Source organism: Alnus glutinosa, chromosome 10 (assembly GCF_958979055.1).
Source record: "Alnus glutinosa chromosome 10, dhAlnGlut1.1, whole genome shotgun sequence".
In the NCBI taxonomy this organism is placed as follows: domain Eukaryota; kingdom Viridiplantae; phylum Streptophyta; class Magnoliopsida; order Fagales; family Betulaceae; genus Alnus; species Alnus glutinosa.
In genome coordinates, this window is record NC_084895.1 from 8,828,751 (window position 1) to 8,856,668 (window position 27,918).

General features: G+C 40.5%; 1 protein-coding gene across 1 annotated transcript; it reads left to right on the forward strand.

The window, feature by feature from the left end:
• The first annotated feature begins 141 nt into the window (after positions 1-141).
• LOC133878992 (extensin-like) lies at positions 142-27,918 on the forward strand. Its single transcript, XM_062317546.1, has 5 exons — positions 142-329; positions 923-1,289; positions 1,426-1,490; positions 14,999-15,141; positions 27,607-27,918. The coding sequence occupies exons 1-5, from the start codon at positions 142-144 to the stop codon at positions 27,717-27,719; spliced, it is 876 nt and encodes a 291-aa protein (XP_062173530.1). The 3' UTR covers positions 27,720-27,918.

Genomic DNA, 27,918 nt, shown 5'->3' on the forward strand with positions numbered 1-27,918 from the left:
CCAAGCAGCATTCCGCCACAGCCAGGCCGGGCGCCGCCGGCACTGCCCAGGCCAGACCACGCCGGAACCGCCCAGGCCAGACCACGGACCCGCTGCCACCGACCGGGTCGAAACACCACCAGGCCAAAACCAACGCCCGTAATGGACCCACTGCCAGCAGCGCCCAAGCCGGAAGACGCCGCCAACTCCCGAGTCGGAACACGCCACCGACCGCCCAGGCCGGAACACGCCGCCAACTCCCGAGTCGGAACACGCCACCGAACGCTGTTCCTCCTACGGATCGACGTCCACCCGGCCGACGAAATGGTTGGCCCGAAAGCCACCCCCAGGTTCGGGCCAACCCCAGACCTCGGGGGTGGCCGCGCGACCTCCCCATGGACCGGGGATAGCCGCGCGGCCACCCCCCAGTGGTCGGGGGTGGCCGCGCAGGGCCAAGGGTGGCCATCGGGCCAGCCCTAGATGGATCTAGGGTTGGCCCGAAGGCCACCCCCAGACCCCGGGGATGGCCGCGCGGCTGCCCCCGCGGCTGCCCCATGGACCGGGGGTAGCCGCGCGGCCAACCCCCAGTGGCCGGGAGTGGCCGCGCGGCCATCCCCGGCCAACTTTGGGTCCAAGCAGTTCGTCTTCTCCTTCCCGTTCGTCTTCTCCTTCCCGTACAGGGACTACCCACCACGTTCGTCTTCTCCTTCGAGTTCCGACGCCGTGGAGTCGCCGATCCAGCCGTGGAGCTGCCGCCGAGCTCGAGGTCCGGCGTGGCCGCGTGGGGCAGTGGCTGGGAGGAGGATTTTTGGTTTTTGTTTTTTTTTTTTTCTAAAGACTAAAACTCTAAAGAGAATAATCCGGTGTTTTTGCCTACACTTTCATTTTTGTGTTTTTTTTTGTTTCTTGCTGATATGTCAACTTGCTATTGGTGGGCAAAAAGGTGGTGGTTTTTGCCACCACCGAATAGAAGTTATTCCCTTATACAAAACTACATTTTCAGTTTCTTTCAAAATATTTTTGCCCCAAAAAAGCTTTCTTCTTTCCCTTCTCCCTCCCTCCCTCCACCCCACCGACAGCCACCCACCCACCTGCTGAGCACCGTCGACCACCAGCTACCACCACCACCAAACCCCGGTTCGTCCATTTCCGGCTTCCATCCACCGTCAAGCTCCGACGACGCAACGTATAGCTCTAATGACCCATCGACCATTCCGCCACGACTAGCCCAGCCGAGCCACCACCATCGCCGACGAGCCAAGCCGAATCACCACCACCGCAGAGGGCTTCGACGATCCATCCACCGTAAGGTCTTTTCTGTTTTGTTTCGATTTTCCTTTCGATTTTCTTTTCTTCAAACAGATCTGGTTTTTGAGTTTTTGGATCTGGTTTTTTGAGTTGTTTTTTGATCTAGTTTTTTGATTTGCTTGATCCGCCACCCACAAGCACCGTCTACCACCGCCACCAGCGACGTCCATCTCCATCTCCGGCTACAAGCACCGTTTTCCACTGTAAGGTTTTCTCCATCTCCAAATGTTCTCCCATCTCGTTTAAGCTTTCAAAGCTTTGGAGGATGTAGTTGTCTGATCTTTCAGTGGGTTGTTTGAGTTGGTTTCCTCGTTGTAGGATTTGTGCTATTGTATTTGTTGAGTTGTTTTTTCTTGATTTGGGAATGTGTTTGTTGTTGTTGATGGGTTGTTCTCTTGTTTGGGAACTTCATTCAGTTTTTACTAGAGTGGTTGTACTATGATGAGTTTAGCCATGAAAGTTTTAATTCATCCTAAAAAAAGTTATTTTCATTAGAAAAGAAAATGGTTTGATTATTTTTATTCAAGTCTCAAGCTATTTATGCCTACTAATCCGGTACAAAATTAAGGACATTTGGGATTTTAGGATGGTAGTCAGTTTGTATGAGAATCAGAGGAGGAGAAGAACCATATTCAATTAGCTTCTTTTTTTTTTTTTTTTTAATAATGTTTCTTTGTTGGTTTGCTGACTTCCTTTGTAAATTTGTTGGGCCTAAATGGATTATATGATGATTATGTTACTTGATCTTTTAATATTTTTGCATTTTTCCATTGTGGCTTTTTTGTGCTTCCAGACAATGTTGATATGGGGGTAGCATTTGGAAAGTATTTTCATGTGTCCTACCTTACCATTATTGATCCAAGGTTTAATTTATTTATTTTTTTTTTTAAAAGAGGGCCTGACGTGGACTATGCCACGTCAGATGGAGAGGGACGCTTGAGGGATGCTAGAGCGCCGGGTAGAATTACTCCTCCTGAGTAATACCCATTTGCACAGTTCTATTTAGATGCTAGAGAAGTGTCAAGAAATAAGTCCAAAGGTCAGCTTGTTGTCATGTCACTTCTTTTGCTTCTGGCTTTTCTTCGACTTCTATCGGGGAAGGCTCAGTGCATAGTCCACGTCAAGGTTGGATCCTACTCTTCTGGGCGATAAAAGCATTCCAACACTTCTGGGCAGTAGTCGGATTTCACCTCTTCTGAGTCATAGATGAATCTACTTTATTGATGGCATGAAATTAACTTTTCACAGTTATTAAACTCATAATTTTGCATCAACTTACAACAAAGACTAAATTGTCCATTAAAATAATTTTTATAATGAAGAAAATCAAATTTTATATAAAAAAAGATTATATGTAGCTTAACACAAAATATGATATATGTTGAAATTAAATGTCTTTTAACAAAGATGAATTTTGCAAGTCGTTCGAAAAAAAAAATAATAATAATAATAATAATAAATTAAAAAAAAGTCCCACCTAAATTTATCGCCTTAAATCTCAAAATTTATTGAGCCAGCCATGCTTATAGGGGCAAATTCTAACTGTTATGCTCTTCATAGTCCTTGTACTTCTCCAAATAAAATGTGCTTGGTTGGGATTAATTTATTTTGTTATGGATGTGCTGTATTCATTTGCATTTGAATATGCTCACTTGTTCATACCTTTTCTTGGAGTTGATTTTGTTTGTGTCAACTACTCTGTCCTAGCTACAATTTCATCATGTTACTTCTTGAAATTGCAAGATAACGTTTCATGAAATAAGTTTAACCTGTCCTCTTGTGATCAATTGAGCAATGAGACTGAAATGTCACCTTTGAAGCCTGCCCATTATCTCATCATTGCTCTGGAAATTATGTAGATATTTTCTTTTTATATTACTCCACCTCTTTATTCAAACTTCCTCGGACGTTCTATGAATATGTATATTTGTTCCCATGTGTGTGGTATAACATTAATTATGCAGATCAAGATTGACTAAGCCCATGAACCTTTTTTTTTTTCTTTTTTTATTTTTCTAATTGAATATTAGAAAAGGGTTTCAAGGTTGGATCTTTCTCACTTCTTATCTTAATGGAAAAGAAGATAGGATATCTTATGGGAATGTTTTCAAAAATATGATTGGAAGCGGCCCACTTTGCTAAACAATGTGCCCGAAAATTGACACTATGAGACACTTTCAAAGCATTCCAGCTATGAAAGGAAGATAAAACTAACTAATATTTGAAATGTAATTAGCAAAAGACCAATAAGAGAAAAGATGAGGATTGTTGATAACAAGAATAACAAGTAAAGCATCTCCCTCCAAAAATAAATTCCCACAACCAGAAAGATAAGATCTGAAACTGCTAAAGGATGCTGATCAACCAAACAAGGGATCCGGGGTGTAGGAGTAAAATTCAGCACAGTAGGAATCCAAGGAGAACCCCAAATTGCCAGTGAACTATAGACATGTGGAACAAAACATGAGCCTAATTTTAACAGGGGAATAATAGATTTGATACCATTCCACACATAGGAACCGGAACCCAAGGGACAGGAGATGAGAGAGCCATACTTAACATATTTCTCTCTGAAAAGAGACACCCAAAGACAATCGTGGTTTGAGTGAATTTTCCGACCAAGTTTGGCAATAAGAGAAATATTGATGTCTTTCATTAAATGAAAACCCATACCGCCCTGATCCTTTGGGAGACATAAAGAATCCCATGATTTGAGAGAAAGATTATGAGTTTTCCCTTTAGGAAATCCCCACCAAAAGTTTTTGAAAGCTGTGTCCAAACGATGACAAAGAATATCTGGAAAAATAAATGAGCTCATTGCATATGAAGGGATAGAAGAAGCCACCACCTTGAGATGAACCAACTTGCCAGCTTGTGAGAGGATTTTAGATCTCCAACCTTCAATCTTGTTGTGCACTTTATCCAGGATATCCATAAAAGAAGACTGTTTTGATCTGCCAAAAAACATAGGAAGACCCAAATGCTTTGCCGAAGGTGGAGTTTCAGTAAAAGGAATAATATTCAAAATGCTGGCCTTTGAAGAAAGGGAAGTATTCTGACTAAATAGGATGTTAGACTTTCCCACATTCACAGACTAGCCAGACCAAAGGCTATATTTGGCAAGACACTCTTTAATGATACCCGCCTGGATGGCATTAGCATGAGTAAAAATAATCAGATCATCCTCAAATAACATATGATTAAGAGGGAGGCAGTCCCGAGAGATTTTATAACCTTGCAAATTCTGTTGAAGAAGTCGGGAAACAACCTCAGTACCCAAAATAAAAAGAAAAGGTGATAAAAGGTCACCTTGGCGCAAACCTCTGGAAGGCCCAAAAAAACCAAAAGGGGAGCCATTTAACAGAACTGAGAATGAAGAAGTAGTGATACAAAGTCGGATCCAGGTAATCCACTAAGGTTGAAAGCCCAGTTTTTCCATGATAGTCAACAGAAAGTGGCATTCCATTTTGTCAAAAGCTTTCTCCATATCAATATTAACTGCCATAAGGCCACCACGTCCACGCTTCGATTTGAGTGAGTGGAGCATCTCATGAGATAGGATGGAATTATCTTGGATATGGCGACCTGGAACAAAAGCAGTTTGAAATGGAGATATAATTTTAGACAACAAAGGCTTCAGTCTGTTAGCAAGGAGCTTTGATATGATCTTGTATATAATGTTGCAAAGACTAATAGGACGGAAATGATGAACCGTCGAAGGGCCCAGTTTCTTGGGAATTAAGGTGATGAAAGTATGATTTTGTTCTCTAAGCAATTCATTTGAAGTGAAAAAATTCCCAATGGCCGGAAGAATTGAAGATTTTATGCAATCCCAATATTTAACATAAAATAAGGCTGTGAACCCATTAGGACCAGGAGCCTTTTCACGACCTAGACTGAGCAAAGCTTCAAAGATTTTCACTTCTTCAGGGATAGCACATAGTTATCCAAATCCGAGACAACAGGATGAAAAAGATCCAATAAATCCGGAGGGGAGGGGGGGGAGCAGAAGATGTGAATAGCTGTTTAAAATTATTCACAAAACAGTTGCCAATATCCGTTCAATCATAAATCCACCCACCATTCGGGGTCTATAGAAGAGATTAGAGTTACGGCGCCGACGAATCAAAGTACTAGTATGAAAGAATCTAGTATTGAGATCAGAAGCAGTAAGCCATAATTCTCTGGACTTAGTTTTCCAGAGAGTTTCTTCCTATTTTAAATATTCATCCAATAAGTTCTGAAGATGAAGTTCCATAGCCAAATTGGGATCCAAAGGCGAAGCTTGTTGAACCGTGTCAAGCAGAGAGAGAGTGTTATCCAACTTGCGTTTAATATCACCAAAATAATGCTTATTCTAGTATTTGATAGCCTCCTTAGTAATTTTTAACTTCTGAGTCAAACAGAAAGAGGGAGAACCTGCAATAAGTGCTGACCAAGCTTCATTAATAACAATACCACAAGTAGGATCCCTTGTCCAAAAAGCCTCAAACTGAAAAGGTCGTGGAAGAGATTGTACAGGAATATTGGAATTAAGAAGTAGAGGACTATAGTCTGAATTATGTGATGGGAGATGTTTAACCGAATAAGATGGGAAAAAATTAATCCAATTACTGTTCGCAATCCCCCTATCAAGACACCAGTTAATCAAACTAGATCCCTGTCGATGGTTGGACCACGTATAAGGATTTCCACAAAACCCTAAATCAATCATTCCATAACCATCCATAAAATCAGTAAATGGATTGGAAGAGTAAGAGTCAAAAGGTCGACCCCCCAATTTATCATTAGGCGATATAATAGCATTAAAATCCCCGATACACACCCACGGATCATTATAAGAAGCCCTAAAGCCATCCATTGCATCCCAAAAGTCGGCACATAAATTCTTGTATGGGGGGCCATAAACAAAATTAAGCAAACATTTAATGCATGGATCATCAGAATAGTGCCAAACACAGATTATATTACAAGAAACATGAAAACAGACAATATTAACATCAGTTTGCCAAGCAAGCAAAAGACCTCCCTTAGAAACAGAGGGAGGGGAATGAGCCATTAAAGAAAACCCCAGTTGACGCAAAATAGGGGCAGAAACCGAAGGTAAAACTTTGGTTTCAGACAAAAACAAAATGTCAGGATTATGTTTCCTAATCAGAGCCCTAAGACTACGAATTGTAGAGGTTTGGGCCAAACCCCTACAATTCCAAGACACAGTAATCATATGTTTGGAGGGGGCATGGCCAAGCCAGCCGCCTCAACTTATGCAGAACTAGTAGCCACTGCATGAGAACCTGAATCCATCAAAATCAATTGAGTAACACTCCTTGATTTTTTTGCAGCCTTGTAAACTTTCTTTCCCAAAGTAGGGGACATTGGAGCTGTAGAAAAACCCATAGATTCAACTCTGGCCGGAGGAGAAGATTTAGCAAAAGAGGAATGAGTCACCAAAGGAGTTGTAGGAAAAACTGGGGTGGTCGGTGCTGGTGGAGACTCCCTCAAAGACGAAAGAGAATGAGCCGCCAACAGCATCCGATCCTCCTGACTACTACCAATTGCAATCTTTTTAGAGGGAATAGGGAAAAGATCAGAGATTTCTGAAACAGCCATCCGTTTCTGTTCACTGGTTTTACTCAACTCAGAAAGTGGAGATGGGTAGGTGTCCTCAAAAGGGGGGGTGATCTTTAGAGGTTGCTGCAGAGCCTTTTTTGTGATATGGATGATGGCGAGTTACGGATCTAGTAGAATAAGTGGGTCATTTGTGGGGTAGGGGGGCCATAGAATATACTAGATGTGGGGAATTGGTGGAATAAGGCTGAACAGGGGAAGGTGGCAGAGAAAGAATGGGAGAAGAAGATGGTAGAGTCGGAGTTTGTAGGGGTGATGCCATGGAACCAGCAGACACCATGGAAGGCAAAGGAAAAGAACAGGTAACTATCGGACTGGCTTGGAAGCTGAGAGAGAAAGGAGAACCAGTTAGAGAAGAAGGCTCAGGAGGCATCAAAGACAGGCCTGTAGAAGAAGGCCCTTGATAAAAATGAAGAGCAGACGGGCCAAAAAGATTCAAGCCCGAAGAAGAATGCCCCATAACCCCAATTAATTGCTGAACCAATTGTAGATGGCCCGATAGACAGTGCTGCGTTGTGGGCCCATGAAGAGTTGGGCCCGTAAAAGAAGGCCCCAAAGCAAGAGGAGGAAAACCATAAGTGGGTGGGCCAAAGCCAGGAGGAAATAAAGGGCCTCAGACACCCATGGATCGGGAATCTTGAACCGGTTCAGTAGGACCCGAGGAAGAGGATATTTTGGCCTTGCCTTTGGGACACCTGGCCTGTTCCTACTGGTGAGACGTGGCCAAAAGGGGATCAGGGAAACCACCGGCAACTGGAGAAGGAACTACACCCTGAACCGCCAGATGAGAAACACCCTGCATAGGCTGAGGAAAGTCAATAAGGAGCAGACCAGAACGCGAAGCACCATGAAAATAAGCCGGCTGATTCTAAGAAAAATTGCCCAAAGCCTCTGTGTGCAGAGCTGGGAAGAAGAAGACTACGCCGTGGAAGGTGCTGGTCGAGCTTGGGCAAATCTGGACACCGGATAAACATAACCACGAAGCGTATGAGCATACAATTCTTGCTAGAAAGAGGGAATAGGACCAGGTCAAAAGAACTTCCGATGACCAATCAACCCACAATAAACGCAGTAACCAGCCAACCGTTCATACTGAAATCTAATCCAAATAGATGGAAGATCCAGACGAGGAAGAAAGAATCCTGAATTAAGTGGCTGTAAGGCATTAAGCAAGAGACGGATTCGAAGATGATGATGAGCAATAATCCCCTCTAAATCACCATTTTCAACATCAAGAACTTTAATACCAATAAATTTCCCTATCTTGATAGCATTCACTGCTGTAAGATTTTGCAAAGGAAAACCATGCACTTGCACCCAAAAAGCACAAAAGGAGAGATCAACTTCATCAATGGATAATTCTGGGGGCCAAGGTTTAACAACCATCAAGGCTCCTTTAACATTCCAAGGTCCATTATCCATAATCTTATCAACTAAAACCACAGAAGAGACAGTAAACATAAAACGATCGCCCTAGAGAAGATCAACCATGAAAGGATAAGCAAATTTCCAGGCTTGAAGAAGAAATTCACGTACCGTGACTAGAGATGGCGGATTTGGCGAAATGATATGACCAAGAAGTCGAAAACCAGCCTCCTGAGAAAGTGAAATAGGCACCGACTCAAGAGGGAACGGATCGTCACAGTTGAGAGCAGCAGTGGCCTGTATAAGTGCCTGTAAGTTGGAAGAGATCAAAGCCATTGTGAGAGAAAGAGACAATATGGTGGGCCTGCCGATGTAGTTGGGAAGATAGTGATTGGGGGAAAAGTAGTGAAGGCAACAACCAAGCTTTTTAAAAAACTAGGAGTTATAAATGAGAAGTTCTGCATTTTAGTAGGAAAAAAAAGAGCCCTTCTCCTGTGAGGATGGTTTTCACCGGATGACGCCACCCCCTCCTGGTGGTGATTTTCCTTTGGCTCCTAGTGAGTCAGGGTGTTTTTCGTTCTCCCTGAGTTGGTCCAATGGGGTTAGTTTACTCCTAACTTCTAGGGTTATGAAGCTTTTGTTCCCCCTACCTAGATCTGGTGGTGGCTGACCTTCCCCTAGCCTTTTTCGGCTATTGTGGCTTGTTATTTGTTTTTTTTTTCGTTATCTCTTTTGTTTTGGCAGGATTGTTCATCTCAAGATGTCTTTTATGGGGGAGTGGTCGAGCCTACGTGTCATCGACTGGATGATTTTTGGCCTATTTTTTCACCTTTTTTTCTTTGATTTTGGAAGCCATATCTACACTTCTCCGCCGACTTCTGATTGACACGCGCCCCCTAGTCGCATTCCCCGCCATCTTCCGCCCTTGCTGCCGCAAGCCCTGGTCGTGCCGGTCGTCGATGATCGGCGCATGGTGCCCATGCGCCTGGGAGCTCTCTGTTAGTTGGTGGGCATGAGGGCCACGCTCCATCTTTTTCAGGCCGTGCACGGTGGCGACCGGTTCTTCGGCATCGGGTCTTCGTTTGTGTGGTTTCAGTGACGGCTTGTGTCTTACACGCGCCGCCTTCCGGCGTCTTTAGCCTCTTTCTCCACTGCCGGCAGCTTGTTTTTGGGTGTTTCTGCTTTTTTTTTTGTGTTATTATTTTATTTTTCTCCGATCACAGCCTGCTTGTATTTGGATCAAATTTAATGGAAATATTTGTTGGCTAATTGCTAGATCAGACCTCTTTCTTTAGAGAGTGAACGTTATTGTAAGAGAGGCTCAAGTGTCATTCTTGTCAAATTTGTATTTCTACTTAGGAAATTATTTTATAAATCCAGATCCTACTGGCTTAGAGAGTTGAGGGGTCTTGTCTCTTACTTTCAAGTTGTAAGCCTCTGGCTATTTATAGAATTAATGATAGCACATGATATTTGTTCAAAAAAAAGTAGGAAAAAAAAATATGGTTTATAGAGAAGTATATCAATTCTAACTTAACCCGTTTAATTTACCAAATTATTTATAACCATGTAGTATTCAAGGGAAGACTAAAAATTCTTTTGAAAACTCTAGAGATATTACCCTTGTATATAATTTCCTTACCAGTATCAGTCCATAAGTTAGAAGAAAAAAGGGACTGTGAAACTATCTAATCAGTAAAACATGTTGTCATCCATATGTCGTTTGGTTAACTTGCCTCAATTTAAATGATTGGTGCATGGATGATTCACCGCAATGTGGTTCTTATTTGGCTATATATTTGCAAAGCCAGGATTTTTTTCCACATTCCTATGTATCTATTTGATTCTTTCCATTTATAAATAATTTTTAATGGGTTTTGTTACTCTATAGTTACTCTTGGGCCAATTATAGTAATAGTTCTCAAAGAGATTTGTTTTGACATCTTCTATGGTCGTTTTCCCATTAGTATTTATTTTCTTATATTCTTTAATTCTCATATGCTTGAAATCTAACTTGTCATGGAATTGGTAATATAAGTAAATAGAATTATGCACTAATTAACGATTTCATGATGATGCTTCTTCCTCCAAAATCTAGCCAAAGTTATTAAAAGTTATTAGGAGTTATTTATAAATTCCATTCCTTATTTGTGGTTTGTTTTGTGACTTTTTTTTTTTTTCTGCAATTCATAAAAGAAAATGTCACGAGCAATAATTTGAAGATGGCTTCATATACTCCTTGAGCAGGCATTAAGTTGACTCCAAACAGTTTGGGTATGTTTAGATCATGTTAATTCTTAATGGTACCTTGGGTGTCACGCATCGTTGCTAAAAAGAAAAAAGGCTTAGGATGGTAATGCAGAAGATCATCTCTAAGTCCTAGATTGCCTTTATTAGAGGTAGGCAGATTCTTGATCCGGTTCTTATTGCCAATTAATGTCTTGATAGTAGGCTCAGATCTAGCAAGCCGGGTGTCATTTGTAAAATGGATTTGGAGAAAGCGTATGATCATGCGAATTGTGATTTTTTTATTGTATTTGCTGAGGGGATGTGGCTTTGGAGGAAAATGGTGCTCATGGATAGCCCACTATTTCTCATCAGTGCGTTTTTCGGTTTTGGTAAATGGAACTCCGACGGGTTGAGGCATAGGGATCCTTTATCCCCCCCTGCTGTTTGTTTTTGTGATGGAGGCTCAGGAAATGATTTCTGTTGTGGTTAGTGGGAGGTTGTTGGATGGGTTCTCAGTGGGCAATACTTCATTCTCCCATCACCAGTTTGCGAATGATTCATTGATCTTTTGTGATGCTCTTCCTGCCCATTTGTGTCATATGCAGTTCTTGTGCTTTCAAGTTATGTTGGGCTTAAAGGTGAATTTGGCCAAGACAAAATTGGTTCCTCTGGGGAATGTTAGTCAGGGGGGAAGTTTGGCCCAAGTCCTAGGGTGTGGGGTTTTCTCTCTGTCGGTCAAGTATCCTGGCTTACCGTTGGGGGCCTCCTATAAGGCTAAGCATATTTGAGATGGCGTTATTGATAAAGTGGAAAATTGGTTGGCCAGTTGGAAAATGATCTATTTGTCCAAGGGTGTTAGGGTTACTTTCTTCAAGAGTACTCTTGCTAATATGCCTATGTATTACATGTATTCCGGCGAGTGCTGCTAACCGCCTTATTGAGAAGATCCAACAGGTTTTCTTGTGCGTGGGTTAGGTGAAGAATTCAAATATCACCTGGTGAGTTGGTCTAAGGTTTGTTTTCCAATTTTTGAGGGAGGGTTAGGTATTAGAAATTTGATGATGTTTAATCGTGCTCTCTTAGGTAAATGGTTGTAGTGCTATGGGATTGAAAGAGAGGCTTAGTGGAGAGTAGCGGTGGACTCTAAATTTAGCAGTTTATGGGGAGGGTGATGCTATCTAGAGCTTGCAGGAGTCTTTGGGGTGGGGTTGTGGAAGAATATCAGGGTGATGCTATCCAGCTTTACAAGTTTTGAGGTGGGGGATGGGTCCAAGATTAGATTCTAGCAGGACTAGTAGTGTAGGGAAACGACTCCAAAGGTAGCTTTTCTAGTTTTATATGGTCTTGCTTGTGAGAATGATGCCTCTATTGCATCTAATTTAGAGTTTTTGGGCGGTTCCAACCAGTGGAACTTGAGTTTCACTAGAGCGGCATATGATTGGGAGGTAGATGGCTTTGCCTCTTTTTCTAGGTATTACATTCCATTAGAGTGAGAAGATGATGTATAGATAAGCTGTGGTGGAATCCTTCCAAAAGAGGTTCATCGATGTTAAATCCTTATACAACTCTTTGGCTTTTTTAGGAAGGTAGCAGCGTTCCCTGGAAGAGTGTTTGGCCCACTTAAGCTCCTTTGAGGCCAGCCTTTTTTGCATAGTTGGCGGCTCTAGGCAAGATCCTCACCTTGGATAATCTTAGGAGACAGCATGTCATCGTGACGGACATATGTTGCATGTACAAGAGGAATAGAGAATCTGTGGACCACCTTCTTCTTCATTGTGACGTGGCTTCCACTATTTGGAGTATTCTTTTCAATTACTTTGGGATGTCCTAGATTATGCCTAAATGTGTTACTGGTTTGAATGATTGTTGGTGGTCCTCTGGTAGGCCAAGGAGCAGTGCGATGTGGAAAATGAAGTCTACATGCCTCTTTTAGTGTTTACAGAAGGAAATGAATGATAAAAATTTTGAAAACAGGGAGAGGACTATAGGGGATATTACTTCTATATTATTTGAAACTATGTATCTTTGGACGGCGGCATATGTGTTTCCTCTGTTGATTACTTTTATTGATTTTCTTTTTCATTTTACCCTTTCTAGTTAGGTTGTTCCTTTTGTATACTTCATGTGTACTTAGGGGTACCTTAGGCTTTCAATGAGATTGGTTTTATTGCTTATAAAAAAATAAATAAAAAAATAACTAATAATAATAATAATAGTACCCTGTATAGTCATGTTGCAAGTAGTATGTAACCATCTTAAACTATTGACCTGTTGCTTTGAACCTCCCAAAATCAAACGGCAGCTGCTAATTAGTTGGCATTAAAATGCCCATAGAGAGTGACTTAAAGATGCAAATGAATTGAAACCATGCTATAGACATGGCCAGGAGATTTAAAACGTGAACTGTCGTTATCATTTTCCATCTCTATTTGCTATTCCATCCGTAGATTCTCTATGGTGTCCACCATGGACACAAGTAGTCTCAATTTTGTTTGAGATCAAGTAATGAAACGCCTGGCAATCAAGTGTATTCTTATTTTTTCAGATAACTAGGAGAAAGTTGGTAACCACACAAGGATTATATATATGATGTTCAAAAAACTTTTTAATTTCATTGAAAGGGTTTTCTCTGATATGATTTTCGGTCATCTTGCTAGAAATGCTAAGCTTTTGCATCTTTATTTATGTCTGTTTTCTGCTTTATCCATGTGGGCGTGAGTTGTTATTAGAGACAATATGGGAATATATCTATGTAAGGAATGATCCCACAATATAAGGATCAATCCGTTATTCTATCTATGATACTAGAAGTAGTCTAATGTGGGTAGATGTCTAACGTATCAATCCATTAATCTAGTCATGATACTAGCAGAAGTCTAATGCGGGTAGATGTCTAATGCTATTTATACATGTAAACAGTGAGCAGAAAAATATATGGAAAAATCAGTTCTTTACCTATGATTTCTAAGATGGTATCAGAGCATGGTTTAATCCTGACGCCCACCTTTCTTCCCCAAATCTAACCCATCCATTCCATTCATCTGCAACCATGAGCGATCCCGATCAAACCAATGAAACTCCACCTACATCCATCCTCACCAAACTGACCACCAGAATGAGTGAAGCTCTGACCAAAGCTTCAACTCCAACCCATATGACAGACAGCATAGCAGCTTCTATCGACATCAAGTTGGACGGCTCCAACTATGCACTCTGGTCCCAGGTGGTCGAGATGTATATCTCGTGCAAGGACAAACTGGCCTATATCAACGGCGACATCCATTAATCCCCACAAACGGATCCATCCTTTCGAAAATGGCGCACTGACAACGCCATTGTCAAGGGTTGGCTGATAAACTCAATGGACCCATCACTGATCGAAAATTTCATCAGATTTCCAACGGCAAAAATGGTGTGGGACTCCATTGCACGACATACTTTGACGGGAGTGATACCTCCCAAGTCTATGATCTCCGGAGACGTGTTACCCACTTGAAGCAAGCAGGAGGCTCACTGGAGAAGTTCTTCACCGAACTACAGGACCTCTGGCGTGAAATTGATTTCCGCCGCCCAAACCCGATGGAGTGTGGTTGATATCCAGCACTACAACACCATGATTCAGGAAGAAAAGGTATGTATTTTTCTGGATGGCTAGGATGATCGGCTGGATAATATTCGAGGTTATATTCTGCAGATGAATCCATTCCCAACCATAGAGCAGGCGTACGCTCATGTTCGCCGGGAGGCTGTACGGCAGGCTGTGATGATCTCCGGTGACTCCACAGAAAATCCAGGAGCAGTCCTGGCATCAAAAAGCGTCAGGCCCGGTCAGCATCCCTCATCTTCTACCAGGTCGCTCACTATCAGCAGTGGGAAAGGAAACACTTCCTCTAGACCACGAGCCTCCTCTGATGGACCAAAGTGTTCACACTGTGGTAATTCAAAGCATACCCGAGACACATGCTTCAAACTCCATGGCTACCGGGAGTAGTGGAATCAGCTTCAGGCAAGCAAACGCAGGGATGGTTTGGGTTTTGATGGAGGAAGTGGCCAGGCTGCGGTGGCCACAGCCGCACCTCAACTCTCTGTTTCTTCTCATGCCGAGACACTCTCTGTTTCTCCTCATGTCGAGACAGTCCCTGGTGACCCACCAACCTCTGACCCAGGTACATTTAGCACTGTCCTGTGTAGCTCCTCTCAAGTGGGTGATAGGAGCTCATAGGTAGTTAACTCAGGGGCGTCAGATCATATGACGTTTGATGACAGAGACTTTGCAGAAAAAACTCCACCACAGCGCACGTGTGTTGCAAATGCCAATGGGGTTCTTTCTCCAGTCACAGGGGCTGGCACTGTTAATCTGTCTCGCACTTTATCACTAACCCACTGCCTAATTGTTCCGTCTCTTTCCCATAAATTATTATCTATGAGCCAGGTCACCACCGCCCTAAACTGTGTTGTACTTATGTACTCTATGTTTTGTTTGCTTCAGGATATTCTTACCAAGGAGATCATTGGGCGTGGTACTAAACGGGGGGGACTCTACTATGTGGATGATTTTAGCATGGGCCAGGCACATCACATGCATCATCCAGTTGACAATAAAGGGCGGCAGATTTGGCTTTGGCATCGTCGGTTAGGACATCTGTCTTTCGGTTATATGAAGCACTTATTCCCTGATTTGTTTTCCAATATATCATTATTTGACCTCAAATGTGAAACATGCATTCTTGCTAAGAGCCATAGAAATACTTATCCTTTGAGTATGAATAAAAGTTCTGTTCCATTTGCATTAATTCATTCGGATGTGTGGGGCCCTTCCCCAACTTCTACAATTTCTGGTATTCGATGGTTTGTAATATTTGTTGATGATTGCACACGCATTACCTGGCTTTATTTGTTGAGACACAAAACTGAAGTACTAAGTGTATTTCAGTCATTCCACACTATGGTTCAAACCCAATTTTCTGCTAAAATTCAGATTCTAAGATCCGATGATGATGCAGCTACTGTGGGGAGATCTAGTGGAGGCAGAGGAACAACGCCTTGAGCCTCGTGTCGCAACTGGGCATTAGACTTCACGAGAGTCTGTATGCCAAGAGAATCTGGAATCCGTGAGCGGCGCTCCGAGCCTGAAATGTCTGGCACAACCTGAAGGCAGATTTGAGTGATCAGACACCCAAACGACTGACTCGTGTTCTTCTCATCACGAACCTCGAGCATCGTGTGCAAGATATGCTTGCACAGGAAAAATGGAGTTCGCATCACAATGACATATAGAAGGGTGGCCTTCTTGAGTGTCAGCTCACTCCGTCGAGCTTGAGGCCAAATATCTGTCACCACAACTTTTGGTAAAAAGCGGTGCATAGGAGCAAAGGCACCGATGTTGATCTGGGAGTGGGACTTGTCCTCACGCTGTGGCCTCGTCCCAAAGAAATCATGGAGAAAATCAATGCTGGGAGCCTTATAAGGAAAAAGAGTTCCGGAGACTGGCAGGACAGGGATCCTGGTCACAGAACTGATAAGCTAGGGGTTTATCAGAATAGTCTGCCCTATGACCATAGTTTGCATGATCAATCCATGATCATCATCCTGAGTGACAATCATATGGCCATAAAATTCCCACACCAGTCTGGGAAAGGCCTGGCATGCACAGTTGTAAAAGTACTCCCAGTTGTTCTCCAAGGGCATCTGAGCAATAGGTAGTAGAACGGGGTCTCGCAGATCTGCGCGGAGAAGATTCAGCTCAGATAGGACCTGTCATGATTGCATATGATGCAATCAGTCAGCAACTGATTCCTCAATTCTTTGTCTGAATCGAGGAGGAGAACTATCTGAAGACATGATTTCTGAAAAAATAAAAAAGAAAAAAAAAATCATAAACACGAATCCATGAAAGTATTAATTTCAGTTGGTTCAAAAAAAAATAAAAATTGGGCATTATAATGGTTGTAAAATGGACTATCCAAAATTTTACAATATCAAGAAAACACAAACCAAACATAGAGAGAACCAAATAGACATAATCTCAACCCAACTAATATTATATTTTGAGAAAAAAAAAATACATATTAAAATCAAAGTAGTAAACACCAAAAAGAATAAGGTGGTAAAAGAATAAAAATATACCTAGGGTGGAGATAAACTGCAAATTTGACATGTGCACGTGAGAACTATGCATAAGACGACAAAACAACACAAAAGGAGGCCAAAAGTGAGCTGTGGTGCGGGGAGAAAGCGATTTAACTCCACAGGGTTCACCGTCCAGACGGAACATAAGTAATGTCTGAACGTTGTGCCACGTAAATGGTTGCGAAAACACGGCCGTCCGGACAATAACGAAAAACGTTTGGACGAAGAACCTGTATCGTTCGGACAATCAGAATATACGTCCGGACGTTCAGGATAACCGTCCGGACATCCCTAAACATACCGTCCGGACGCTTCACATAAAAAAATTTGAAAAAGAGGAAAAAGAGCAGCAAAATATTTCCCAGATAATTTTCAAAGCACGCATGTAAATAACACTGATATCTTAGTTTAATTAACAGTCCAAACATATCCCAAGATATAAGTGAGAGTTAAGTTTTTTAAAAAAAAACACAAGGATTTCCCTCCAGAAGGATATTTCAATAGAAAACTTAACTTAAGCAATGCGTGTGTGTGTGAAGGCTTTCTCAATAAGATATGAAGTTTACTGATATGACTTAAAACACCAGGATTTTCTAAACAAGGGAAAATCAATGTTAGATCAGTCAAAATTCAAACCTTATATTGCTAAGGCCTAGTTACCTTCATCCGATACACTCCCCCTAAGTTGCAGTACTTTTCTTTTTCTATGTCCTATAGTGAACGTCTATTTCCGCAATGATGTGATCACTGACTGTTTCTTTAGGGACAAGATCAAGAACAGATTTATAGCACAAAAGCAGTGGATCTTTTTATCCATATTTATTTCGAATTGAATGCTTTTTATCATTTGGTGCTGTAACCTAGAAAGAATGCCAGAATTTATGGGTTCTAAATTCAACTAGCGAGTTGGTCAATTTGATCATCTTGACAGAGCAATATCTCTCTCATAAAAAATCAGATGTTAAAAGTTAGAGGTGAGATACAAATACCTTAAGGGATCCTAGGAAAGTGCATATTTTTTATCGCAAGAGAAAAGCAACTATCTAGTATGGATGCCAACTGGAAAACTTTGCAGATAATAATAAAAAATAAATAAATAAATAAACTTTCAATTATATAAAGGCAAATGAATATATGCATCAGAAACTGAGACATCAGTTAAACATACATAAGATATTTGAAAGTTATAAAACAATATACCTCTGCATCCTTGTAACCCCAACCCCCCCCCCTGTTTTTTTATAAAAAAAAAAAAAGGACAAACATGCTTTCAAAATAAAGAGAATAATGTTGACCAAGCATGTACCGTAAAAACAAACCTGACCTCAGGGAGAGAGGTTTGAGAGCAACAAGATAGAAAAATAGCCGCTCGACGTGCTTTGACTATCATCCCTATTTAATATCTACAGAATTTCCTCAAGACAACCCAAGAGGGAATATAGGGTAGAAAATATGGTTCCACAACAACATGCAAAGTATTAGATGATCAAATAAAGTAAACTATGCAAGTGTACCTGTCATGCTCTAGGATTTAGGAACCAAAATCCTAGGCATGTGTGACCTTACCTACTAGGTAGGTCTGTTCCCCCTCGAGGAGTAAGTGTTCTCATCCTTGTCCTGTCCTTCCTTCTGAAGCTATAGAGTCAGAAATCTAACTAGATCTTGCATGAAAGTACTGGTGGAAGATGTTCCTTCACTGGAGTTTTCCTTTGCTGTAGTTTTCTTGGGAACCCAAGTCTTTTTCGCCTGAGTAGGCTTCTGCAGCTGCTGATGCCTTGGAGTATGATTTTTGGGTGGAGATCTATACTGCCTGGGTGACTTAGTTGGAGAACACTTAGGTCTGACCTAACTACTAACTCCACATTGGTGACACATGGGAGTTTTAGGAGCCTGCCATTTCTTCTTCCATTGAACTTGCCGATGTGGGCAGTTAGGTCTGATGTGCCCTGGCTCATCACAGTGATGGCATGTGAGAGGCTTTCTTCTAATAGGAAGCTTGGCAGGAGGCTGAGGGATGAAAGAAACTTCCGCTTTCATTATAGCTTTTCCCTTATCCACTTTTAGGGGTGAAGTATCGGGAATAACTGGCTTCACAAAAATGGTCTTGGAAGTAGAAGGAGTATCAAAAGTAGGAACATACCCGAGTCCGGTCTTATCAGTTGGGTACTTCTGAATGGAGAGCATGTGAGTGAGTCTCGTCTGAGACTCTCTCTATTTGTAACTGTGTCTCCAATAGCCTTTCTTCTAACTCATTGATCTTTATGAGCATACATGTCTTTTCAGTTCTGAGGCTATTCAGCTCTAGCATCTGCTGCTTGTATTACTCCCCCAGCTTTAGAAACTCTACATATTGAAGTTGATAGGCTGACTGCATATCTTCTTCTTCATTGTTCTCAGAGTAGTAGGACTGAGAATCCTCCTTATCTTTATATGCAGCCACGAAGGCCAGGAATTTTTCTTCCTCAAGAGCTTCTTCTTCTTTCTCAGACTCATCACTGAGAGTTACATGAATGGCTTTCCCCCCTTGTTTATTCAGATTTGCAAATTCAGTCTTGATGTGCCCAAAGCCTGAACATTCAAAGCACTGAGGACCCTTTGGATCTTTCTTCTCTGCTTCTTCTGTATCAGTTGTATGAGGAGCCTTTCTTAATTTGTCAGAGAACTTCTTCTTGAATTTATTATTCTTCATAAAGCGCTTGAAGTTCTTGGCTAACATTGCCACTGCATCTTCATCAACATCCGAGTCTTCGTCAGATGAGACTACGGATTTCTTCTTGGATGCCTTAGATGCTTTGAAGGCAATTGTCTTTGCCTTTCTGACTGGAGGTAAGGAGTATTCGTATGTCTGAAGAGATCCTACCAGCTCTTCAATCTTCATCTCCTCCAGATATTTGCTTTCTTCTATTGTTGTCACCTTAATCCTGAACCACTCAGGCAAAGATCTTAGTATCTTTTGGATGAGTTTTACATTCGAGATTTGCTTCCCAAGACTCACCATCAAGTTTCTTAAGTTGCTAATCTTAGTGTAGAACTCTCCGAATGTCTCATCTTTTGGCATCTTAATTTCTTCAAATTTAGAAATCAATATTTGAAGTTTGGCAGATTTTACTAGTTTTGTGCCTTCATATGCTGTTTCTAGAATTTGACATGCATCTTTAGCAATTTCACAATTTGAAATTCTTGCGAATTCAGATGGTGAAAGTGCTTGACATAGTGCATGGAGGGCTTTATCATTGGACAGCCTTGCGCTTGTTTGAACAACAGTAATTTCGTCTGTTTCTTCTGGTTTAATCAAACCAGTATCAACAATTTTCCAGATGTCAATAGATTTTAAAAAGAAGTACATTTGGGCTTTCCAATAGCCATAGTTTTTTCCATCAAATAATGGAACATAATTAAAATTTTGAGACATAATAATCAAAAATAGAAGTCAAAAGGATACACTCAAGAAATAAATCTAAAACAGAGTGTACCAGGCTCTGATACCAATTGAAAATAATTTATTGACTTCTGATTTAAACGAAGTGTGTGTTTGTATGCAAACAAATATCTTAAATGCGGAATTGAAATGAGACAAGATATTTGTTATGAAGTGGAAACTCTATGAAGAGAAAAAACCACTATAGGGCAGCCAAACCCAAGAAATCCACTATCCAAAAACAAAGCTAGTTACAAGACATTCATACTCACATAACCCTAAGCAGTAGTCATACCTTTAACTCCAATGTGTAACCCAACACGAATGCTTCCCAACCAGATCTTCCACCTGAAGGGTTTTTGATGGATTCCTTTACCTTAGGGCTGACCCCTAAGATAGACTTCACACGAACACTTGAGCACACACTGGTAATGGCTTGAGAGCTAGCAGATTTTTAATTCTCCCAAAACACCAAAGCACTATGGAATTCACCATCGAATTCTGTACAAAACACAGACCTAGAGCCCCCTATTTATAGGCTTCAAGAAACCTTAAAAACTGCTGAAAATTGGACTTTGCCTGTCGAGCGTCCAGACAGAAGATAGCCTTGTCCGAATGGTTTTTTGCGATATCCTTTCAAAAATCGTGTAGTTCAATCTTTATCAGGTTTGCGTCTGGACAGCTTGACCGAGCGTCCGAACGGTCTTCACTGCAATCCTTTCCGCGTTCAAACAGAATTCTGGAGTTATCTGAATTACTGGATATTGTCCGAATGTGTTGCCAAGTCGTCTGACGATTTGCAAATATTGGACATCATCTGGACGTGATTCTGAGTCGTTCGGACGGATTGCAGAGACTTCCCAAACATTGTCAACTTTTGAAAATAGACTCCTTGTTGAATACTGATTGACCGATCGTCCAGATGGTGTTGCTTTGACATCCGGACGTCTTCAATGTTTATCTGTAGGACACTGCAGGGCGTCCAGACGCCTTCAAAGGCCCGTCCGAACGGTTGCACAGGAACCGGCTGATTTATCTTGTTTTTTGCAAAAGACTCTTCATGGATAACTTCTAGAAGCTTGGAACAGTAGATGTCTGAATTATGAAGATTCATTTTGAAAACCGACTATCCGAGTATATGAAGATTGAAAAATTGACTGTCCTGTTAAAACTCAACCATTACAAAAAGTGTTTTTGTTTTAACCAGAATGTAGCCAATAGAAATACTAACAAATCGACTAAATTTAGTTAAGTGTAGAGGAAATGTAAGAAAATGTTTAAAAGCTTAAAATATAGGGTTTCTAAAAGCAGGGTCCGGACTGCTGCTTACCCCTATCCAGACGGCCACGACTGTAAGGGATGGTTCGAACCAAGTTCGAACTGAGCTCGAGACAAGCCTGGCAGTAGGTCTCCTAATGTGCACGCATCCGAACAGTAGTTCCAAAATGTCCGGGCATGTGACTTAAAGTGCACGTGCATCAGGACCCTGGCATGTCCCGTCTGGATAGTGCTAGATTAAAATCTGGGAATGAGCCTTTTACACGCATTTTTTTCAAAAATCCTTGGGTTTCTCTAACTTCAATCTTAGGGTTTTCATGGAAAACCCTTGATCCATGATTTTCTAAGCCTTATACCTAAAAAACATAATCTACGCAAAAGGATCTACATTTTGACCAATCATTTTGAGGTAAATTGTTAAACTCGTGTTTTGGAGATTTTTGGTTAAATCTTGTAAAATGTGAGTTTAATCTTGGTTATTCTCTAGGTTTTGTGCTATTTGGAGCTTGCTAGAGATCCCTCAAGATCCAGGTTGATTTTGGGTGAACTTTTGGTAAGTTTCTCAAACCCTAATTTTTGGCTAAATCGTTTGAGTGATGTTTTTGTGTGTTTAACCCTAAGTAAACCTTATGGGTTAATGATATGGTGGTTGGGTTAGTGTTAATTGTAAATGGGTAAGTGTTTGGAACCCTAAAAATTTTATGGGTATTCCAACGGCATGGCTCTAGAGTGATTCAAGTGCTAAATAGAGTGTTTTTAGTTCAAATTATTAAATGGGTTGCAATGTGTTATGTCCTTAGTGATACATTGCGGGTTGAGCTTAGGAGTTCATTGTGAGCCAATTGTCCAAGCAGCCACTATGAGTATCTTACTCATTGAGAAATGTTACTATGCTTTTAGTAATTTATAGGAATGAAGTGCTATGTTGTTTCATCAAACCGACAATATGTTGATTATGTGTTGTTGATGTTTTAAATTAATTCAAGTATGTTGAGATATAACCATGATGTTTATGTGTTTTGAGATTATGAATATGAAATTGTGTTTAGAGATATGATTTGATGAATTTTGATGCCTACTGCGGTTGGGATTTAAGTTATGCAAATGGTTTGAGAAAATGACATGTTGAATTGCTTATGTTTTATAAGGAAGTATGTGTTTAAAGGCATGATCATGAAATGTAAAAGTATACTGTTTGAGCATGAAGCATAAGCATGGATGTGAGATAAATGCATAAGATACGATAAGAATCGAGGCAAGCCTCCAACATTATACAAATGGACGAGTATATGAGGGGGAGCCCTTGATGTTGCAGAGAATCTTAATGACATTATGAAGGATAAGTCCTTAGAAAGAGTGAGTTGCGAGCACTCACTACTTCGGGGCGAGCCCCATAATGTTTGTTAGTATTTTATATTGGCGACATTCTGGATGACAAAAACACTTTATGTAATAGTTGCATATTAATAGGATGATCAGTTCTTATTCAAAGTCTTCATGTATACGGACAATGTTCATTTCAAAACATGTGACTGATCACAAGTTTCTATAAGATGTCCATGAAGATTCCTTACAAAATTCCAAGACAGAAAAACTGGTTGCTGTGCAACCGTCCAGACAAGCCTTTGAAGGCGTCTGAATACCCCATAGTATCTAGGCTTCAGCGTTGAAGACGTCTAGACATTAGAGCAACATTGTCTGGACGCTAGTCAACGTTGGATTTTATCAGTCGACACTGTTTGGGAAGTTTGTGCAAGACATCCGGATGACGTGGCAACACATCCGGACACTGTCCAGCTTTTTAGAATATTTCAGACTTCCGTTCAAACATGAAAAAGAGTTATAGCGAAAACCGTCTGGACGCTCGGCCAAGCTGTCCAGACGTATGCCTGTTATGGAAAGATTTACGCTAATCTAGAAAGCTGTCACAGAAGACCGTCCAGACGAAGCTAACTTCTGTCTGGATGCTCGATAGCCAAAGTTTGAATTCAATCAGATTTAGGTTTTCTGTAAGCCTATAAATAGAGGGCTCTAAGCTTATAATTTGTATGAATTTTGTATTGAATTCCATAGTGCTTAGAGAAGGTGTTTAGGGAGAATTGAAGATTCGCTAGCTCTCTAACCATTGCTAATGTGTGCTCCTTGTTCATGTGAAGTCTATCTTAGTGGTCGGCCCTAAGGTAAAGGGATCCATCAAAGACCCTTTCAAGTAGGAGACTTGGTTGGGAAGTGTTCACAATGAGCTTCGTGTTATAGTTAAAGGTATGACTACTGCAATAGGTTTTGTGAGTACGAGTGCTATGTAACTTGCTTTGTTTTTGGATAGTGGATTTCTTGGGTTTGGCTGCCCCGGAGTGGTTTTTTCTTTTCACAGAATTTCCACTTCGTCAACAAATATCTTGTCTTTTTTAAATTCCGCATTTAAAATATTTTGTTACACACAAACACATACTTAGTTATATAGAAGTCAATATATTTTTTCAATGTTAAGTAAGTGTACACGAAAGGGATATCCTTTAAGCCATCGGGACGAGTCCCAGAGAGAAATAAGAATATACATGAGCATGCATAGCATTATTTGTGATGTTGAAGATATTTTTATGAATATATGTAATAGTTTTCATGCTAGACGTATCTATATGCCTATGAGTTTGAATGGCACAGCGCAAATGTATATGTTTACGGCTGGATTACATTGATTTAAAGGCATAAACTTCAATGTACCTAGATGTTTACGCTACCAGATTAAGTAATACAAGTGTCTTTGTGTAGGTAGGCGGACTATCATTTATTCTGCACAAAGCTGTAATGCACTTACACACGAAGTTACTTATATTTGGAAACGCTGGGTCTATGAATAGTTGAGCAAGATGTCATCGCTTTGAGCTACAATGTACTTAGGCGTTTATGCTACCAGATTGGGCAATGCAAGTATCTTTGAGTAGGTAGGCGGATTGTCGTTTTTTCGACATGAAGTTGTAATGCACATGGACACAGAGTTCCTTATATTTGGAAACGTTGGGTCTCTGTATAGCTGAGCTACCAATTATAAAAGTAATATGTTGTAGATAGGCTTGTATATATACAATTCCAAGTGGTAGATTGGAATGTTTATATACGTTCACAGCTACATAGTATACTTCCATGTATTTCTGAAACATCGGTGTTTACTTTATTAGCTACGTTGTGTTTTTACAAAACAGATGTTTATAAAATGGGTAGCTGTTACTGTAAACATAAGACTAAAAGAAAAGTAGGTTCTTTGCGAAAGCTTAGTTAGCATTATACTGTTGAGGCCTCTGTATTATGTATTAAGGCGGTGAACTCATACTTTCACCTATAAGAATGTGGCTATCACTACAACTGTATAGATGATGCTTCTATGGCTGCAGGTACACCTGACATAGACGATGACTTGGTAGCTTTGTACTTGAGATATTACAATTGAAGCTTGATGCGATAGTTGTGACGTGTGGGACTATGGGTGTCCTCTCTTTTTTATATTTTTTGTCTATGGCTTGTGACGTGTGTGTTACCTATTATTTGGTATAAGCCATTCTTCTGTCATGTAATTAATGTTGTTCATAAGCCTTAAACAGATAGATTCATGTATGGCTCTTTTGATGTAAAACAGTTATGTTCATATAGATGTGTTTCCGCTATGGATGTGGATTCCGCTGCGTATTGATTATGTCATCCGCTGCATAGATGTAACTCTGAATATCAGGTAAAAATTATGGGATGTGTACCGTATGTTGGCTGAACGACAAATAGTAGTGCTACTGTGATGACTCATTTATGTTTGTATAAAAAAATAAATAAATAGGTCGTCACAACAGATGGCATCAGAGCAGTTAGCTCTAGGATTGGTTAGGAAAAGCAGATAAGCAGAAACTTAGGGTTGTGTCAAAGTTTAAGGATAACAAAGGGCCTTAAGATTCTAAAAGCTAACAACACATATAAGAGAAAACTTAAATAGAAACTTGTATGCATTGCATGATTTCTTCTATATTGCATCTGTCATGGCTTGAAGTTGTTTATGTGGCATCCCTTTTCTCTCACATTGTAGGCTAACTTTAATGTGATGATACAGAGAAATGCCGCCTAAATGATGAAGGGTCGCTCGCCATGATGAGGGAGAGGGATCCGTGAATAGGAGTGGTAGTGATGCACCTCCAGCTCCTCCTCCACCGCCACCTTCTCCCCCTATGCCTGACTTAGGGAAATTTGTGGTAGCCTTGATGGCCACCATACCTAGAGAAGCTGAGTGAGTCAAAGTGATTGGTTGTTCATCGGCCACTTTCTTCAGACACAATTCACCTGTGTTTGACGGAAGGGAAGGGCCTATGGCATGATACGAATGAGCAACTGTGACGACTTGTTTTTTTTTTTTTTTTATACAAACCTAAACGAATCCTCACAGTGGCACGATGATATGTAACAAAGCCAAGCACATGCCTCATAACATGCACCTGATAATCAGAGTAATATCTAATTAACTATGAAGCGAAAAACATAAACTTGAATAGCAGAAATTACAACTTATACATCTATCACAAGTTAATTACAACAAAGAACCATTTAACATCTATCTGTTTGAGTCTTATTAACACAATAATTACATAACAATAATGGCTTTACAAAGAATAAGTGACACAAACGTCACAAGCCATACCAGACTTATAAAATAGTGGACAACTGTAGTTCGACAATTACAACCGTCGGAGCGAGCTTCAATCATAATATCCCAAGTACACTGCTACCAAACTATCAACTATACGGAAGTACCTGCAGCCAAAGGAACATCATCTACACGGTTGTGGTGGTATCCACATCCGCATAGGTGAAAGAATGAGTCCACCGCCTCAGTATAAAATATACGAAGACCTTAGTGATATTAAACTAACTGAATTTTCACAAAGAACCACCTTTATTTTATTTTTAGTCATACGAGGACTATATCAACCACAATTTACCAAGACCTAATACAGTAAACACCGACTATCCAGAAAACATTTAAAACATACTATATAGCTGTGAACATATGTTGAAGTTCCAATCTACTACTTGGAAGTTTCTACATATAGACCCCTCTATAATAATACTTTTCAACGGTGGCTCAGACATATGTGCACACGATCACTCCATCACAGATATCACGCCTACACATAGGTCTTAAGCAATAAAACATGGCATCTAACTCTTCCATACTAGGATATCATCCTTCAACAAAATACTCGCAACACCATCTCTAATCGTATTTTAGCTTCATGCCTTGAACGTCAGTAGATCATGAGAGCACTAGAGTTAAACTCAATTATGCTAACACGTCTTTCTTTAAGAACAAGAACAGTCAACCTTTTTACTTATAGACATGCCATTACTCGCACTTGGGCAGTCATGAATCCATGTACATTCAAGTTCAATGTATGACATCCTAACACATGCGACTATCTGATAGAAATATACATAAGCGCTTTTCATTTAAGACTCTTATGCATACCAACACGTGTCACGCCCCCGTTTTGGGAAATAAGGGAAACGCGAACTAAAAGATAAATAAATAAGTAAATAAAGACGGAGAGTTTCAAGACACGAGTAGTATTACTATTTATACTAACTATGATAGCAGTATCAAAATTTTACACTGGGTTCAAGGTTATTTACAACTCAAAAGTAAAGTGGTAATACAAAAGCTAGCAATCAACATTGCTAGAAAACCACATAAGTTAAAAGACTGAAATGCGTACAGTTTCCATCACAAAATAAAACTGTACTATTATGATCTAACAGCTCTACAGTCCTTGTCCACGAAAGAGTCCCCAGGTACTAAAACTGCTGTACTATTTACAAAAATCTACATCTTCAGCTAGTCCACAGAACAGTAAGTCCAGGTTGCCCACGGATGGGGCCAGATCTGTGGATCACTGACAACCAGGAGTCCTACTGGTACTCCTCCCCTCATGACTATTATATAAACCTTCATCTGAAAAAGGTTATAAGGAAAAGGGGTGAGTTTGACAACTCAGTAAGGAAATATCAACACCAGGAAAATAAAACATGCTATAAAATCATTAATTATGCATAATGACAATCTATACAAAAATATCAAAATGAACAATTAAGACAGAATTTATAAGTATAATTAACAGAACTTAAAAATAGATGAACAAGAAACATGAATAATGGCATGAGAAATTTATAAATAATCAAATCAATTCTTTTAATCTATTTTCTCTTTTATCCTTTAACTGTGGTTTAACCCTTTACAGACTCTAAACTGCTGTTACCCGTGAGCGGAGCACGTTGGCTTTTGTCACACAGACCTATGGACTCAGTCTGTCGTCACAGGGGAGAGCCGTACCGAGTTGGGGATCTTCCCTAGGTGAAGGCCAACCTCGGGTGGTAGCACACACCAACTTATGGTATGTTTGCCATGCTACCCTATGGGTACCAATCCTAACTGTAATAGTGCCTCAGGGTTAAAACAATTACTGTACATGAACGTTTTTCTGTAATACTGTAGGCTCTGCTTTATCTGTATACTTTATTTCAAAACTGTAAGAGCCGTTTTCATAACTGTA